General features: G+C 35.0%; 3 protein-coding genes across 4 annotated transcripts; 2 read left to right on the top strand and 1 right to left on the bottom strand.

Moving 5' to 3' along the window:
* The first annotated feature begins 647 nt into the window (after positions 1 to 647).
* On the top strand, positions 648 to 4479 carry LOC149678986 (uncharacterized). Its single transcript, XM_089837218.1, has 2 exons — positions 648 to 1454; positions 1525 to 4479. Exon 2 carries the CDS (start codon positions 1748 to 1750, stop codon positions 3926 to 3928), a length of 2181 nt encoding a protein of 726 aa, XP_089693344.1. The 5' UTR covers positions 648 to 1454; positions 1525 to 1747; the 3' UTR covers positions 3929 to 4479.
* Positions 4114 to 5549, bottom strand: LOC149678985 (uncharacterized). Its single transcript, XM_089835960.1, has 3 exons — positions 4824 to 5549; positions 4244 to 4759; positions 4114 to 4125 (listed from the first exon to the last, which is right to left on the bottom strand). The coding sequence occupies exons 1-3, from the start codon at positions 5403 to 5405 to the stop codon at positions 4114 to 4116; spliced, it is 1110 nt and encodes a 369-aa protein (XP_089692086.1). The 5' UTR covers positions 5406 to 5549.
* A 3541-nt stretch (positions 5550 to 9090) lies between these two features.
* On the top strand, positions 9091 to 19152 carry LOC149678984 (uncharacterized). Of its 2 annotated transcripts, XM_089836820.1 has the most exons (7): positions 9091 to 9515; positions 10861 to 10894; positions 12065 to 12244; positions 12342 to 12483; positions 16655 to 16869; positions 17091 to 17317; positions 17431 to 19152. In XM_089836820.1, the coding sequence occupies exons 2-7, from the start codon at positions 10865 to 10867 to the stop codon at positions 17660 to 17662; spliced, it is 1026 nt and encodes a 341-aa protein (XP_089692946.1). In that variant the 5' UTR covers positions 9091 to 9515; positions 10861 to 10864; the 3' UTR covers positions 17663 to 19152. The 2 variants fall into 2 exon arrangements, with proteins under 2 accessions (XP_089692946.1, XP_089692945.1); XM_089836819.1 differs by having other exon boundaries at positions 9092 to 12244.
* The last annotated feature ends 481 nt before the right edge of the window (positions 19153 to 19633 follow it).

The raw sequence follows: 19633 nt of genomic DNA, 5'->3' as shown, positions 1-19633 counted from the left end.
CTCACAGCTGATTGTTCTGATGGGCATCCGATGAGCATCATGACATCACGCCCAAAGACGCGAAAAACCGTTCAGTAAGACATCGATGTCATCTTTTAGTCATCGATGTTTTTGATGCCGGTTACTGAACGCAGCCTTAGAAACAAATACTTTGTTATCAGGTCGAATTTTCGTCTAAAAAAGTAATTCAGTTAAATAATTACAGTTAATAGAGGTTTTTATATCGTTTGAAATACGTTTTTCGACGTTCTTTACGGCCAAGGCTTAGTAAGTCTCTGTAAAGACTCTTTATAGTGTCAACTGTCATTTCTCTTTAAAGATTATTAAAAAAGCTAATTTCCAGCTCCAAAGTTTTTGGAATTCTGTTGTCTGTAGTCTGCTTCGTTTCCTGCTAGAAACATATCCTAGATTTTACCGGATTTACGGGGCCCTTCCAATTTGAAGTAAAAATGTTATATCTATTCAATTTCTTAACGTGTTGATACTTGAAATAGAGTGTTTTCACTTTGCGAAAAGTTAGAAAACTTCAAAATACTACTGGAATGATGACAAAAAGTTTATTGTGTTTTCGCTAGGTAAGTTAAACGAGTGGTGTTTACGTTAGCTCAGTTAATTCAACATTCCCATATGAGGTATACAGGGTTTCATTATTTGTTAATCTCACTAAAATTCTACTAATTTGAAGGTGTGTGATATAATTCCTGAAACTCAACCAACGCATCATCATTCGTTAAAACAGTTTTTAATCCTAATGCTGTTACCAGAAATACATGACCGGAAATTATCGGAGACATATTCCTCTAACGCTAGAGGCAAGTTCTCTCTGTTTCCCCTCCTTAGGCGCCGTATTTTATAGCCCCCTGTTAGAAATACAATCATCTCTGATTCAAGAGGGAGCTTTGAATACGCTACCTAGCGATTGCTACAAGAAGCTTTGTTTATACACAGACTAAAAATATACTGTGGGAAAGTGTCTCTTTTAGTCTTTGTAATAATGGCAGTCTGCTCTTCTTGTAGGGATTAACCAGAAGTGAAAATTTAATCAAGTGCCATATTTTTTAATCAAAATGTCGGGTAAAGAGGTTTATACGCAGTGTAATTTGTTTTTAATGAACAAACCAAAAGTTAAGCGTAAGTCCGTGGTTTGCAACTTAATTAAAACGCAAGAAAACCCACAAAAATTTGAACTTTCCTCTAAGCCTTTGATCAAAACTGTTAATGTAGCAACGCAGTACTTTTCATTGCCCTTAAATATTATAAACAAGGCAAAAACAATAGACAAATCTACTAATACCCCTGCTAATAGCAAAGCTAATAATGATCAGAAACGCGAGAAAATAAGTGTTTCAACAAAAACTGCTTCTTCTCAAACATTGATTTTAAGCTGGCCACTTTTATTTGAGCAAGTGGCTAAAACCGTTGATCTTCATTTTTCATCAGAATTGTATTATCAGGTATGTATTTTCTATTTTATTTTATTCTTTGACTGATCAATTGAGTAATTTTGTTACCAATTATTGTTAGATGAAGGAAGGCTACAACAGCTCATCAATTATGCAAATCACTACTAAACGCAGTATCAGTCTTTTATCTGGAGAATTCGGCGAGGAACCTATCACTCTACTTCTTTGGGGTGATGGGCAGTGTGTTCTTAATATAATTTTTAAACGCCCATTTAAGTTTAATATTGTCAAGGATGGAAATGTAAATTTTGACACTTTAATTTATACAAGTCATCACTGGTCAAATGGGTCATGTGTTCTGTACCGGAATTAATGCCGCCATGGTTGAAAATGCAATTTGCACATTACCAAAGAGCTTAATTACTATTGATTATCCATTTACTCGTTACCAATCCACAAAATGCGAGGTCTATTTTGAGTTATTGATAGATGAACAACCTTTTAGAAAAAGGAAAAAGATTCAATGTGATCATTGCTGGTATGTAGGAAATTGCATAGCCAAGAATAAAAAGCGTAAAGCTATGGAATCACCAAACCGAAGGTGCAAACGACAAAGGCTCTCAAGCAACTTTCCTATCTCTAAACTAACACCAAAAAGCAAGAGTGTGCGGTTATCCCGTATACGGAACAATCGTTCCTTTTTAAAACAAACTGTAACAAAGCTAAAAGAACAATTGAATCTTAGAGAAATCACTTTAAATAGTGAGAGCTCGCAAGAAATGTCGAATATAGTTCAAACTATAAATGAAAAATTCAGCTCAACCCTTGATGAAACTCTGAACCAGTCTACTGGCCAAACTCGGGATATTCTAAAGGCATCATGGGAAAAGGATTCAATTCAAAAACATTTAAAAGACCAAAGAGATTTTTTTTCGCAACAAGAAAAATCCATGAACTCTCCTCACGTCCGGAAGTGGAATGCTATAACTCTAAGGATTGCGTTAGCGGTTTCCAGTCGAAGCCCAGCAGCTTATGAAGCTTTAAGAAGCTTCAAAATTTTAAATCTTCCGAGTATGTCCACTTTGAGAGAAAATACCAGGAAACTTAACCACAAACCTGGGGTTAATGAAGAATATCTTTTAGAAGAACAAATTAAATATGAAAAATTTAAAGCTGAAAAGTTAGCTAAGGGTGAAAATGTCCCAACTGGAGTCGGAATTCTTATATTCGATGAAGTGAAAGTAATTGACAAGATAATGTGGAATAGCAAAACCCACGAGTTTGTTGGATTTGCTATGGATCAAAATGACTGGCCAGAATTAACAGATATATATAAGGATTCAACACCACAAGCACCTTCTCCCACTCATTATATCCTACAATATTTATGGAGAGATTTAACTTCCGGGATGGATATTATTGGGCCGTATTTTACTTCCTCCGGTACTTTTCAATGCAAAAAATTAGCTACAACTTTGTACCAGACTCTCGAGGCTTTTGAATTGTATCGTTTTAAATGCATTGGAATAGTTTGTGATGGTGCGGCAGAAAATCTTGCTCTCCTGAAAATTACAATGGGAGTGAATGGTGCTTTCGGGTTTAAAACTAATAGTGACCAATCGTACGACTTTTCCATCGATCCAAGTTTTCAAAACCCTTTTTCTGAAACACCAAGGTTAATACACTGGATAATTTGTCCATCCCATGAATTAAAAAATTTAGTTGGGCAACTCTACGCATCTAGGGCAGATGGACCAAAAGATTTTTTGAGACATGGGGTGTCCTTTGGCTGGAAAGATGTTGAAGATGTTTATAAAAGAGATGAGGATAGAACCAAAAATGGACAAATGAGAGTAGCTAGGCATTTGTTAAAAAGTTACATAGAACGAGATGCTTGGACTCTCCTAAATGTAGCACCAAGTAAAGTCCTCCAACAAGAAGAAGTATTGAGTGAACTGTATGGATTTGCCCATGGAGAAACTAGCACCGAAGAGAAGAGAAATAGTGCTAAAGAAACATACAGTTACTTAAGGGCGTGTAATCAACTGTTTGAAAATGGTACACTGAGAGCCAAAAGGGTAGAGGATCTGACTTCTAAAGTACTGCAGTCCATGGAAAAAGGCTATCTTTTTTTTTTTGAAGACTGGTTAAAAGAAATTTTAGACAATGATCCGGATATAAATTTGAATAAGTCTCAACAGACTGTATTCATATCCTGGCAAACTTGGGACTTATTACGAGTTATGTTCTACGGATTTAAGGGTTTAGCCACAGAATTTTTTAACCTATGCCCAGGTTACTTCTTATCGTTTATAAGAATCACTGGTAGCGCAATTGAAAGTTTGTTCTCTCAAATTAAATACGCGGCTGGTGGGAAAATTACAAGCGCATCTTATGTTAGCGGAAGAAAAGCCGTAACAATTAGAAGGAATGTGCAAGGAAAGAATAGTTCAAACAAATATCATCGTGATCAATTGCTACTAATTAATGAAGTTGATTTAACATCTAATGAAAAACTGGACTAACTAGATATATAGAAATATTTGCCTAAAATACTTTTTAAATTTAAGTCTCTGGATTATTTCTAACCATTCAATTTGATTATGAATTTTGATATTTTTCCTTATTGAAGTGTATTTTAATAAAATTATAAATGTAATGAAATTTGCAAATTTTTTTTATAAAATTTGTACTAGTTTTATTTAAAATTTTAAATCCAAAACTGAATAGTTAATCGTAAACAAAATTTACGTCAATTTTTTTTTCTTATTTCTACTAGACCTTTTCTCTACTTTAATATCACAAGAAGATTCAAATTCATTAATCAACCTTCTGTTTACTTGACTAGTCTCACTTAACTTTCCAGACCTTCTAATTTTCTTATTGGTAGAAATCTCTATAAAGGCTACATCGGAAGTGCTGGCTACATGCTTAGTTGGACTAATATCACAATTTGAGGAACTTTTATTTTTGCAACGTTGAAAATTTTGAGAAATTTTCGGATTCGGTTTAACAGTTGAAGTTGAGATCCTGTTTTTCCCTTGTTTTTTCACTATATTCTTTGATAGAATAGTTTTCTCACTTTTTATTTTACTCTTTCTTTTTCTTTTTTCTTTTCCCGTTTTCTTCTCCTTTACACTATATAGTTGGTCTCTCAAGGTATGGCCCCCTTTCCCTCGCTTTAGGTTACTTGAGATAAATTCCTGAATTCTTGCGTGAATCATCTTTCTTGTCCATTCTGTGTAGAAATTGTCAATACCTTGTTTATCCCAATCAACACATTTAGGCAAAGCTTCGCGAAATAGTGTTTTGGCGTTATCACTTTTAAGCATCTCAAAGCTCTCTTCAGCACAATTCTAAAACAATTGTATTTCAATTAGATTACTTAATCAGAAAAAATTACAAAAATACCAACGTTACCTTAATCATACTTGATCCATATTTCATTAAGGAATTTTTGTTGGCAAATTCACAAACCTTTGAGTTTACCAAACGAATGAATGGAAGTAATGGTTTCTTTGGAAAGACCAATTTGCCATTGTCTCTAATTTTTAAATCAATTGGTAACTCTTCCTTTTCATTATCGGTCATTTTAATAAATGATGCACACTTTAGTAGGTTGTGGTCAAATAGCCGCTTGGATAATGAATTTTTCAATTGCATTGAAGTTAAACAAGTTCGCTTAATAATTTCCCCGAGACAACCACCCCCAAGCCTATAAAGGGCAGAATCTGGTTCAGCAACTAGATTTATGAAGTAGTTCTGATCATCATCTTTTGGTTCAACAATCACATCTGCTTTGAGTTTGTTAGGAAATTTTTCGGCAATTTTACAAAATGTAAGCGTTTCAGATGTTAGAATATTAATAAGCATAGCTTCATCGTGACCAGAAGTTTCCAACATATCAAGTCTTACATTTCTTGCGTCATTGAAGTAATTGACTGTCAATTCTGCCATTGCTTTGTTACTTTTAATTTTTGAATTAACACATTTAGCATTCATTTGTGTTCCATCACTTGGGTCTTCATTTTTCTTTGGTCTTCTCTTTTTTCCAGGCAGCCGCGTAGTTGGCCTAAATTTCTCACACAGACTGTTATAAATTTGAAGAAGTTTTTCTAAGTATTTAATTATCCTATCCTCTGCTAATAATCCAAAAAAACCTCTTTTTTTTTTAGAAATAAATGGTCTTGAAAGGTTTTTTAAGTTAGTTACTATAGTCTGTCAAACGAAAGAAGAGCCCTGAGAAATTTGTCCAAATTGGTGTCGCCACCATCGACCCCATAGTACTTTATCAACTTGTTTTGTTTTGTCAATTGTCGTCTGAAATATAGTCTGCTATAAACAGATAGGCTTAATCGCAATAGAACCAATACATTTTGCAATATATATTTAATATGTTTATGTTTCATGGTTTTTTACGATCATCGAGTATTATAGAATATAAAACCAAATTAACGACAAGACACCAGTTTTATCTTTGTTGAACTAGCATTGCAATATATTTTAATGACATAAGTTAAAGTACTTGTCCATAAGTCTAAGTAGTTCAGCATAAAAGCGTCTTCTTCATCAGAGTCTTCGCTGTCTTCTTGCATATTAATTTTAAGAGGTTCAATTGTGGTTTCGATGATGGGATCTTTTTCCCAATACTCATGCATTATATTCTCGACGTGCTCTATTGCCTTACGCCATTTCTCTGGTGTCACACGTTCAATGGCCCTCAATGTTGCATCTTTGACCGTCGAGAGTTTGAAACCAGAATTCTGCTTCGCAACGTCGTTCTTCACTTGTGCCCATATTAGTTCAATCGGGTTAAACTGGCAATGGTACGGTGGAATCCTCATTACCGTGTGACCTCTACTTTTAGCAACCTCGTCAATTTCGTACTTCAGGGTTCTGGACTTGTGACGCTTTATTATTTCATAAAGTTCACGTCGAGAATATAATGCATGAGTATTGGGAAAAAGATCCCATCATCGAAACCACAATTGAACCTCTTAAAATTAATATGCAAGAAGACAGCGAAGACTCTGATGAAGAAGACGCTTTTATGCTGAACTACTTAGACTTATGGACAAGTACTTTAACTTATGTGATTAAAATATATTGCAATGCTAGTTCAACAAAGATAAAACTGGTGTCTTGTGGTTAATTTTGTTTTATATTCTTTAATACTCGATGATCGTAAAAAACCATGAAACATAAACATATTAAGTATATATTGCAAAATGTATGGGTTCTATTGCGATTAAGCCTATCTGTTTATAGCAGACTATATTACAGACGACTATTGACAAAACAAAACAAGTTGATAAAGTACTATGGGTCGATGGTGGCGACACCCATTTGGACAAATTTCTCAGGGCTCTTCTTTCGTTTGACAGACTATAATTCTTCCACGTTTAACATAATTGCAAACTAACCACCAACCAACCAGTGCACCATTAACCACTAGGCCTAGGTTTGCAGACGACGTCACGTCGATTTTAAAGAAAGAAGAAAAATTGTTTGGCTGTCACCATGGCAACGAAATTACCCATGATTCCAAAAATATTTTTCTCGCTGCCGCGGGAGGGTAAAATTTACTAAGCTTCCTTCTAGACTCCCTCTCCATTCACTCGGAGACATTGCCTGTGGCCAAAAAAAGCCTCGTAGATAATTTCGGTTCATGTATTTCTGCTGTTACGTAATCATTTTTTAAACTATTTGTTACCAACAGTGGATTGTTTAATCCATAAATAGAAGTAACAGTGGTGCTGGTGAATCCAGGAGGACAGTGTCGTTATGTAATTTTATTAGTGAAATAATTTTTATGTTTATATCAGCGGAGATTTTTCCAACGTACCCACGTGGGAGTCAAAGAAATACGCTGTTCGCCAATCGGTTACACGCTATTTCCACAGTCCACATTGCCGTTTGTTTATTTGTCTAAATTGTTATGAATTATTTACGCATTTGATGTAATTACTGACATAAAAGCCAAACTATAGAATAGCATCATTCATTAATTATTTCATATATGTTCTTTCCGTTACCGCAAATTTAGCAAGGGTATGATAAAAATTGAACGCAATGTGTTGGAATAATCAAAAACTCCTCTAAACATTACAATAAAGGTCAATTATTTATTCAAACTCTTTTTATAACCTAAATGAACACTGTCGAAACACAATCCAGCTTTAATTTAAACTTAATTAAGTATAATTAAAGTGAAATTAAACCAAAAATATACATTTTTCTGGATAAAAACTGAAATAACTTTTAAATAAACTATTTAAATAAGATTAAAACGACCCAAGCCGTTGGTAAAGCCAAATGTTTAATGTTTTCTATTTCACGCTCAAATTAATTTAAATTTTAATTAAAGTACTTTAATAGGCGTGAAATCCAAAAGTTTAGGGTAAAATAGATAAAGTTCGGCAAGAATCAAAAACCACACCTAACATTTCAGCCTGTTAAGAGTTAACTACCGCCTTAAGACTGAAGTGACAGATATTATACAAAAATGTCTTGGTTTGAACCAAGGCCGAAAAACAAACGATATGAGTGAGGTTTATCAATTGACTGAAGTTTCAGATATTGCAATTTTTCTTTAATTATTATTATTATTAATTTAATCCTTAATCACAATTTATTTCTATCAACTGATTTTACTGTTAATCGATTTATTCCCTCTAAATTTATTCAAAAAATTGCATATCTACGCTTTTTCAAGAACAATTCCATTTTCCGAAAACATTTTACCATGAAATTATTTTGAAGGGATTTCGTATCGGTGTTCACTAACATGTAAGCACCTCGACGGACATAGTTTTAAATGTTAGTGGCTTGACAATTAATCTTCAAGTTTGCACCACTATCTTTTCAACGGTTACAATTTGCTGAGAAGACGGATATTCGATAAAAGAATTTGTTTTGCACGGACTAATTAATAAAATAATGCCGTTTACTTAAGACATAGGAACAACGTTTGTCCCTTGTGGTTTCTTTTAGTAGGTAGCGCTTCTTTCATGGACTGGAAAAATATTATATAGGCATAACCAAGGTTAGGGTAAAGATTCTATAAAAAGGAAAACGTCTCAGTACCAATGATATTTATATTCTTTTCCTTCGAAATTAATACATAAACAACTCCATTCTAAACGAGTTATGCGAAGCCCGCCCCTTCCAAAATTTTCTTAGTATATAAAATTTTGAAATTATCAGTGCTTGCAGTGTATGGGTCATCAGAGCCGTCTCAAAACACGCGGTCAGATCCAAATCTTTCCACATTGTAAACGGTACGTGACTCTCTGGACTTTCCTGCCAACCTTGATAATCTATGACTACAAATTGTTTGCTCTTTTTAGGGAGTCAGCAGAATATTTCAAATATTCATTATTGATCCCTCAATACGTATTCCCTTCAAAATAATTAATTTCATGATATAATATTTTCGGAAAATGGAATTGTTCTTGAAAAAGCGTAGATATGCAATTTTTTGAATAAATTTAGAGGGAATAAATCGATTAACAGTAAAATCAGTTGATAGAAATAAATTGTGGTTAAGGATTAAATTAATAATAATAATAATTAAAGAAAAATTGCAATATCTGAAACTTCAGTCAATTGATAAACCTCTCTCATATCGTTTGTTTTTCGGCCTTGGTTCAAACCAAGACATTTTTGTATAATATCATATGAGCTCATGAATATACTGCCATTGTGATTTAAACTACCAAATCAGCACTAAATTTCGTCTACTAGCCAAAATGAGTGTCTTTCTGTAAGATTCTTTAACTAACACATCCAAAAGCAGGTTAATACACGTACCTTTTTGGAGTTTCTCTTGAAATCTCTTATCGATAATCTAGCCAAGTTTATCGAGAACTCGCACAACACTACACTCTAAACCTCAACATTTCTTTGGACAGAAGCAGACCGGTTAATTAGTGGCTTTATAAGCCTCTGAAACACTTTAATTGAGAAATCGTTCCTCTTATTTTGGTGGTGAATTTGTTTTTGAAATCTAATATTCTTATATGAACCCTTTTTCTAGACATATTTGGATTACCCTTTTGATTCACTTACGCGACTGTTATGGTCCATTTGTGAAAACACCAAACGCCTTAGGTAATGAATGCCATCAAGTAACCTTTTATCAGAAGTCCATTAAATTAGCCTAGGAAGTAAACAATTACAATGGCTGGTATAGCGTACGTCTCTGCTGGGATAAAAACTCCTTTTAACTCCATGGATGGGGGGTTATTTTTTCCCCCATTCCCAACCCTGTTAGAAATCTCGAGCCATTCTCTCGGAAGCCTTTCTTCACGAGAGCTGGGCGTGACTTTTTCAGCTCATGAACGCTGGATCTCTAAATGGACCGGAAAACGGGGTAGACTCCTCAACATAGCACGCTTGCTTTTTAAAAAATAAAAAAAGGAACGGCCACGGTCGTTAAATGTTTTTTTTAGTATGTTTATGAAGAATCATAAAAAACCGAATTGACTGTTCTCAAATTCACAGCCCCCAGCCCTTCCCCTGATGCTATGCTAGAGAGGGCTCGGTTTTGATTTTACAGTAGAAGGGGGCGCTTTCCGGTTCCTTTAGAGATGCAGCGTTCATTTTCAGCCAATAGCTGTTTCTCTCCCAATAGGGCAAATTTTGGCCTACGAGTCGCACCTAAACCGGAGATCTGAGAAAAGGTATTGCGAGGTGGCGAATGTGTCGCCATTGTTCAGTACTGCTATACAAGAGAGGGGAGTCCCAAGCCCCGCTTTTGGTTACTCCTGAATCCTTAGGCTAATTTAATGGACTTCTGCTTTATACAAGAGCGAATCAAGGAGTGCAATCCTCGGCTAATGCCCCCAACCAATGGTTCCTTAATGACCGTTTCTTTCGAGACGCGAATAACAGGGAAATGAGTTTTAACAACTATTTGGGCAAACACGGCTCCTTGGAGAAAAATAAGATTTCATTTATCAAAAATTAATTGAATGAAGGAAGAATATTTGACAAAACTTGGATCAATTTATATCTAAAGTGAATTTTACGTTAACTGGATATTTAAAACAAAACGTAGAAAATTTTAATTAATTATAATTTGATTTAGTTAATTTTATTCAAATTGCTTTATGATTAGTTATATCCATAAACATTTTTAATAATTATGTTTAATATTATGTAGATGAGATAAATTTGAATCCATTCTGATAAAATGAAATAAACTCCCATCCTCGCAGTAATCAGTTTTTAGCAACATCGTATTGCATACGATGAGGTATTATTTTACCTTGGCCTGTAGTAGTACTATTTTAATAAGTAGTCAACGTACGATAGTTTTCGTATTTTGCTAGAAGGGTTGAGCAAATATTTTGCTAGTTCATGAAGTGGTACTTTCGCAAGGGCTACTATACTGCTTCTTTTTGATATTGGTAATGTAAAGAGAGCGCATTGCTAATTGAATTTATATTTCAAGGTGCATGCCATGTAGAAGAAATTGCTCATCAAAGGTAAATATGAATAATAAAACAATCACAATAATTAAGCACAAAGATTATAAGTCAGTCACCTTTTTGAGTGACTTCAACTCCAATTCTGGTTATTTCATGCACTGAATTTGATGTACTTTTTGGGTTATATATAACCAGAACGTAGATTAAGGAAAGGAACGATTAAGCATGGATATGTATACTACTTATTATGCATTCCCATCTCGTACCTTCCACTTGATCACGCGCATCATGACGCTGGCTGATCGCGCTATAGAAGCCCGATCAAAAAATTCAGTTACATGTATAAGCGCGACTTTTGAAAAAAAATCGAAGTAACCGAAAAATTAACGAGAGCGCGCAGCGTCCGGGAGCGCGGATCGAGTGGGCTATGCTTCCACAAAGCATTTTGCTTAGGCTCAGTTCAGATTCTTGAGAAGAGGAAAAAATGACTTGTAAAGCCCCACCTTGTGAGTGAGAAAGTAATCAAATTTTTTCTCTCTGCCTGGTGCGAAATTTGAAACTCATTATTCATTATTCACCAGAGGGCTCTACTTCCTTCTCCCTACGTGATCTAACTACTTCCGACTCAATTTAGAAATAAATCACATCCGCGTTCGTAACCCGCTTTGAGTCAAGTTGGGAAGCCATATATTAACATTATTTATACATACATTTCCATGGTTTAAGTAGTGGTCGGCGTTTGGACAAGATAATTCACAGAATTTTGGTTAATCAGTTATCCATGGATAATAATCAGATAATTATTCGTGATTACAGTGATTACATTGCATTAATCATAGACTTCCCGTGGATAATTTCAAATTATGGATAAAGATAAAACAAACAGATATTATCCTATCCAAATGCCGACCACTAGGTTTAAGTTTGCTCGATGAGGACTAGCTGTTTTTGTCAGCCTAGGCTTGGGTGGATTGGAATCGGGGCAAAGGTCTTCTGTAACAGCATCGCCCGTGCATTCTGGAAATCATAATGGTGGAAGACCATAAAAATATCCCTCGTAGAAACTTCCGGTTTTGTTAAACATTGTTGGAAGCAAAATGCAAGTGTATGAAGAAACGTTCTTATATTAACGTATTATTTCTTGCTGCGTCAATGAAGTTTCTAGGCCTACGCGTACTACGTCGCAAAAAGTCTTTGCCTTCTTGTTCAACTGCTTTATTTTTTCAGAACTCTATTTTCATGACTCCAATGACTTATGAATATATGCTGAAGGATTTTGGTGCAATACCAAGAACAGTCACAGTTCCATTCTCGTATTTTGATAAAAGATTTCTGACCGCCAAAAATGTAACGTTCGACGCAAGTCCAGTCGGAGCCTTTGAAGACTTAAAAATAATTTCGAATGGGGTGAGAATAATTTGATCTTCTTCTTTAAGTTCTTTGAAGTCCTGTTAAAAAACTTGAGTAACACCGCGACTATAAAATACATGTACAACTTTATCAGATATGGATCGGTATTGCTTGTGTGATTAGCGCATTGCTGGCAATTGATATAATTCATACGCTGTTGACGGGAAATCGAAAATCATTGACAGCTGTTGCCTCACAAAAACTGTTTCAATATATTGGTGCCATTTTGGGAAAAGGTAACAATACTCAACTTTCAAAATACTTATCTAGAAATTCAAACCTTGGTTACTTGACTGGAATTGACAGTTTTAAATTCGTCTGCAATCTATACAATGACTACACAGTGCAAGCAAAACTCCAAATTAATTTTGAAAGTTGCACAATATACGATTTCTTTCGCACTATCACAATTACAAGGAAAAATTTAAAGCATACAGGGGGACTTTCCTGCTGAACTCCGGGTTAGGCTTGGCAAAGGCTAGTGGATTATTTATACGTGCATGTATAAATCCCACCCACAAATGCCTCTAGCTTCACCAAGCCAAAGCTGGAGTTCGTAAGGAAAGTCAACTTGTAGGGGATCCACAGGAGCCGCGCTATGCTTTACAGTTACGATATAATCATACTTTTTCTCTTCAAAAGTAGAACATTAATTTTAAGAATCACCAGTAGTACAATGATTTTGCGTACGCTCTTAATCAGAAGTATACTAGACTTGAAGTAGGTATGTCTGAATGGGATGTCCCCTTGCGGCCTATACCCCGTCTTACCCCAAAATGGTATTAAATTATATGAGACAATAAGACCGTAGAAAGCCTTCCCTTTAGTGTACTCATGGTATGAAATACGAGAATTGAATAAAATCCAATCCTCGATGGCGCGAGGTTTATTTTGTGCTCAAAAATAGTCTATGCAAGAGTAATTTTCCTATTCTAGGGCTACTAACACGTGACGTTTTACAGTTTCTGCATTCTCGCTAAAAAATCATGGTAAAAAAGTCCTTTCGTTCTTCTCGGGGTTCTTCTTTCGAAACGAAGCACCACGAATAGGGTAATAAGTAGGGTTCGAAAATTACGGTAATTTTGGAAAATGGTAAATTACGCCGTAATTTACCACGTAAATTACCGTTCATGGTAATTTACGAAAATTCAATAATGAATTACATTGATAATTTTTAAGCTACACTCTTAAAACTGAGTTGAATGAGTTGGGCTATTTGAATTTTAACTAAAATTTGATTAAAAAATAACCCAGTAGTAGTTGAATAAACATTCCCCGGTAGTTTGAGATGGGGTTGTTTCAAACCCAAAAAAATTAGTTATTGTAGTAACCCAAATTGGGTCATTAGCAATTTTGGGCAAACTTAGCATACAAATACACGATATTGTACACTAGATGAATGTTTAGAAAACTTTGCAATACCAGTTATTTAAGTATTATGTAAACAACCATTTCAAAGAATAATCTAAAAAAGATTCTTGGAATATCAAAATTAAACAGAGCTTTATAGCTACAAAAGTACTATAGGAATCGAAATTATGAAAAATATTTTAATATATTCATTAAGGCGAACTGCTAACACGGTACACTAGTGTACCAACGGACATACACACCACTAGGCGACTTTGTTACTCTTTCTCTATTCATTTTGATTTGATACACAAGATTATCTTAAATATTAAAATAAATACAATTAATATTACACATTTTATTCTATAGTTATTTACTTTATTGCGGGTTGCATCGTTTTAAAAAATAACTATTGAACATTATTGAGATACTGGACTAATTTTGACGTTTTAAATGAAGCATACGCCTGTTGTTTCGTCTTACTCAAATCGGTACATAAGCCTTCGAATCGAAGTAATGGATTAGAACAGCGCAAATACGTGAACCTTTGGTGGAAGCCCCACCATTGGGAGGTTAGACGTTTCTCGTAACCCTAGCCGATCGCCGCGTACATCATAACTTTAACGATGATGATGGAGTAGAAGCCAGTATGGAAAAATTGGTGTTCATGTGGGATGGACAAAAAAACCAGTAGATGGTGGTTATTAGAAGCCAGTATCTACAGGCTGGTTTTCATGTGCGATGGACATATGAGTAGAGGATCGTGGTGTTAGGCAGACAATTTAGTAATAGCCCTGGGGTGTAACAACAGACGAAATTAGAACCTCCCCGTGACATACGTCAAGTAAAACTAATCAACGATCCTACAATATGGTGGAAGCTGAAATATGGAACTTGAGGTGGGAAAAAAACGCTTAACTATGTAACAAACAGCAATTTGGGTTTTATTTTGAGAGGTTATAAACAACACAAATTAGGGTTTCGTTCAACCCAAAATTATGTAAGAATTTAACCCAATTTGTGGCTACCTTTTATCCCAAAGTTGCGTCAAAATTACAATTAGCCCTTGCTAGGGTTGTTTTTTACCCAAATATGATTTTTCAATTTAACCAGTAATGTGGTTACTGTTTTGCCCAAACCTGAGTTATCGTTTACGTTGACTCAACATTGTGTTAAATAAACAACCAATTCTAGGGTTAAGGAACAACAACCCAAAAAATGGGTCGGTTAAATACTGACCCAGCAAAGAGTTGAAAAATAACCCACTTTGGGTCAGAAACAACCCAACATTTTTAAGAGTGTAAATAATGAAACATTTCACTTGAACATATCTATACTTTTTATAGCATATATATCGTACATAATTTAAACCCCGAGTTTTGATGTATGCAGCTCAAAATAAACTTGAGCAGCAACATCCACTTTCTTCTTCTTACCTCTTTTTTGAATTATTGCTATTTCACGTTTTTAGAACAAAATTCTAGAGATGGCCGATACCAGTTTAAGCCGATATCGGTATCGGCCCATCTACAAAATTCTAACAACTACAGCGTTTCCAGCTGACGCAAAGGAACTCGACAATAAGAATAGACGAGAAATTAAAATTTCATTTCCTTAATTAAATTTTTCCCACGCTTGCCGTAAGACCTTTTAAGACTTACTCATGTCTCATGAGAAGAAATATGTGTGCATGCGCGGGTCGAGTGGGCTATGCTAGCAGGCAGAAACTTTGTCTCAGTTTAGTTAGACTGCTACAACGAAAAACGAAAATACGTCCAAGCCAGTCATCTGAAAGACTGAAAACGATGACTCTTGATTCTTCTGAATTTTAAATATCAGTAGAAATGATTGTAGATAATACTCAGAGTTATTCTAAATATTTTAATACTCAAAAGCCAGGGGATAAAGAAAGGCCAAAGTAATTTTAGTATGGAAATTTGAGGTTTTCAGTGATAAAGTAAACTCTTTGGTGATAACTGATTAAGTGGTCTGGTACCTGAAAGCATTAGTAACTAACTAGCAATATTAGGTCCCTTATGCTTACGCTCCCCTTTATTTATGTTTCTGCTTAATGCAGATTTTAAAAATGCAACCGTTTCTCAACAATTTTAATTAAAATGAAGACTGAAGGAACAAATATTAATAAAAAAATGTCTTAGTGGACAAAGACTAGAAAAAGTAAATGATAAGAGAACAAAATGGAATGACCGAAGTAACAGATATTAAATTTTTTCAGTTTAAAGACATGATTATAAAACATCAATTATTTAAAAAAAATACTTATCTTCGTTTTTTTCCCCAAAGTTACATTTGCATTGTTTTTGAAAGACAGATTATTCATTCTATATATCCTTTTTGGTGTTAACAGTTTTCGAATGAAAAAGTATGGATATGGGTTATTTTTAAAGGTTTCTCTATAAGAGAAAACGTTGTTTAAACCGAGTAAATGCAACCGAAGGATGAAATTTTATCTTTCATCATGATTGACATTTTAAACGTCGCTTTATGAGGAACACATTGTAGAGCAAACGTACAACACGAAACACGTACATGGACACCGACAAATGGTGAAATAAATACACATAATTATTTCACTATTTGGCTTAGTTTCCAGTATTAAAACGTATTGTAGTTCAAATTAAAAGCTGCAATCCTTTTATATATCACTAACGAGGAACTGTTTCTATCATGGACTACATTGGAAATCTAGCTGTAAATATAAACGTTGTCGCATGTATCTGTTATATAGTGAAGCTTTGACACGAACCATTTTGAAAAGAATGGAAAATTTCATGATACAAAATATTTGGGCAAATGTAATTTGGGTGAAAAAAACGAAGATAAGTAGTTTTTTTTCAAAATAATTGATGTTTTATAATCATGTCTTTAAACGAAAACAATTTAAAATCTGTTACTTCGGTCATTCCATTTTGTTTTCGTATCATTTACTTTTTCTAGTCTTTGTCCACTAAGACATTTTTAATTAATATAATAAGGTTTTATAGGATGGATATGGGTTCTTAAAGAAGATGTCATAATTTAATCTTCATCGTGTAGGGTTCGACATTTCTTCGTCACAAGCAATTCGCTTAAGCGTTGGGCCTTTTCTCTTGATAATTGTGATCCTCGTCACTTTGTTCAGCGGAGTCTTAAAAGCCAATTATTCAATTCAGAAAAAAGAAAACATCCAAAATGTATTTGATATAGCGAGAGTATCTAGCGACATCCACATTCAACTATTTCCTGAAATACTCGATGAAGTTTGCCAATCGGTAGAAATATCTCAATGATTTAAGGTGGAATTCATAAAAGTCGGACGCAACGCAATTTAGTACAGGAGAAGGCAGGGCGTCGTGCGCAAACGTCCAACCTTTTGCGCACGACGCCTTGCCTTCGCCTGTACTAAATTGCGTTGCGTCCGACGTTTATGAATTCCACCTTTAATCTCTCTTCAAACGAGAATTCTATCCTAATAATATTCCTATCTTTTCAGGCAGAAAATGAAATGAGAATTCTCTGCAACCTGGTGCGGAGACATGAGAAAAAGCCTGATGATTTAAGAAAATTTTATGGAGGAAATGAAATTAGGTTTGGGGATTTACAGTCTCTGGGTCCCGATCGAAAAAATCTTCACATTAGTTCGGCTAGGTACTTGCAGAAACCATACGCTATGCTTACATATAATATGCATCCCGAAGCTTTGAAGTACATTAATCGAAGGTAAGATTGCAATAATAGTTCAACCAAACATTTGTGCTCTGGTTTTTCATTCGAAATCAAAGCTTTTGTACAGATTAGAAAAGTTAAACTATATCACCCATTCCTGATTATAGATTGCGGACTTTCGTGGAAACCGGCCAAATCACGCTATGGTATCGCAAACTAGAGAGAATATGGCACCTGAAAGTGGACTCTCAACATTCTACGGCTGAAAATGAATTACATGAAATCACCTTGAAAGACCTTGGAATGAAGTTCGTGTTATGGGCGGCAATGCTCGGAATAGCTTCTGTTGCCTTCATATTCGAGATGCTGTCAATGTGCCAGATTTTACTAAACAATTAAGGTCATAAGGACGAAACTAAAGTTTTAGGATTATAACTGCAGGTAAAAATGGGTTTTTGAAACAGTCTGCAACAAAAGGAAGGTTCCGGAAAACACCTAGGTATTATTTATCTTTCTTGGTCATAACCATTGTTTCCTAACGTCTGGATTATTTGCCAAGTAAAATAAAAAAATAACCTTTCGGTGGTTCTGTAACTCAGGAATGCGAATTTACTAGTCATAGTAATTTAAAAAGAAATAATTTTATATCCTAAAGGCAACCTACTCGCACGATTATAAAATTGTTAATGCAAAACTCATGAACTTGAACATATCCACTTTTATTATTAGTAATAAACAATGTATAATTTGTGTTTAAAACATGGGGAAAACATTTTTAATCTATACAATATCACGAAAATTTACTTTGTAATTAAGATTTGAACTAACGATGTGTGTAGTAACACCAATGTTCTAAAACGAAGCATTTCAAAATTCGAACCAAAGAGTAGATTTTCCCGCCATCTACGTGTTGCTGTTGAAAGTAAAACATCCAATGGTTACCGCGCATGTCAATGGGCGGAGTCTCTTGTTTCCTCATTTTGCATCAATATTTCACTCTCAATTTTACCTTGACAAAAACAGTAACCAATCAGAATTCGCCCACGCGGGCGGAGCTAAAACTACCCTTTACTAAGTGAAGCAGGGTCGTCCACTTCACCCCACGACTCTGAGCATCTAGTGCCATTTGTCTAAAATGTACCAAAGCCGAGACTTGCTTTAAGATTAACATCTGTGTTGTTGTAACGTAAAAACAGTTGGTATTGGGGGTCTCGTACATAATCCCCCTGGACATAATCCCCCCGGACAAAATCCCTCTAATTTGGATTTGCCAAGACTTTTTCCCCCCGATTTTAGACGTGTTTGTACAAAATCCCCCCCAGAGAAAACGTCCTGGACAAAATCCCCCAAAAGGAAAACTGTTCAACAAAATCCTACCGAAAGGATCATTTTATTGAAAATCCCCCAGATAATAGGCATTTAGAAGTAAAGGTAAACGGAAGCCCAAATCCAAAGATTATCTTTAATAATAATGCAAAAGTATAATTCACAAGAGTGAAAGGTATTGCAAACAATGTTCCTAAACCAAAAGAAGTAAACTGCTGATTTTGTTTTAACTTATTTCCAAAATTTCAATTTTTTGGAAAAGGCGGCAATTTATGGTTAGTCAGCGATATTTTGGAAAAAGCAGAAATTTATGGTTAGTCAGCAATATTTTGGAAAAGCCGGAAATTTATGGTTAGTCAGCGATATTTTGGAAAAGGGGGAAATTTATGGTTAGTCAGCGATATTTTGGAAAAGGCGGAAATTTATGGTTAGTCAGCGATATTTTGGAAAAGGCGGAAATTTATGGTTAGTCAGCGATATTTTGGAAAAGGCGGAAATTTATGGTTAGTCAGCAATATTTTGGAAAAGGCGGAAATTTATGGTTAGTCAGCGATATTTTGGAAAAGGCGGCAATTTATGGTTAGTCAGCGATATTTTGGAAAAGGCGGAAATTTATGGTTAGTCAGCGATATTTTGGAAAAGGCCGAAATTTATGGTTAGTCAGCCATATTTTGGAAAAGGCGAAAATTTATGGTTAGTCAGCAATATTTTGGAAAAGGCGAAAATTTATGGTTAGTCGGCAATTCATACTATTTTCTCCATCATTGGTTCCGCTTCTCCTCGTAGGGGGGATACTACTATTTTTACTACTATCCTACTAAAAAATTTCCAATGTGGAAAACGACCTCTAAAATAGGAATGACCCCTGAAGGGTTCGTCTCCAAGCTGGGGATTTCGTTCCGAAAGCGGGGGATTTTGTCTCCAATTTGGGGGGGATTTTGTCTCCAGTTTGGGGGGGATTTTGTCTCCAGTTTGGGGGGGGATTTTGTCTCCAGTTTGGGGGGGGATTTTGTCTTATGCCCATTTGGACGGGGGGAAATTTTT

Source organism: Phalangium opilio, unplaced genomic scaffold (assembly GCF_054372755.1).
Source record: "Phalangium opilio isolate 3A_F unplaced genomic scaffold, DU_Popi_V2 ptg000042l_1, whole genome shotgun sequence".
NCBI lineage: Eukaryota > Metazoa > Arthropoda > Arachnida > Opiliones > Phalangiidae > Phalangium > Phalangium opilio.
This window is presented reverse-complemented; position numbering and strand designations above follow the sequence as displayed.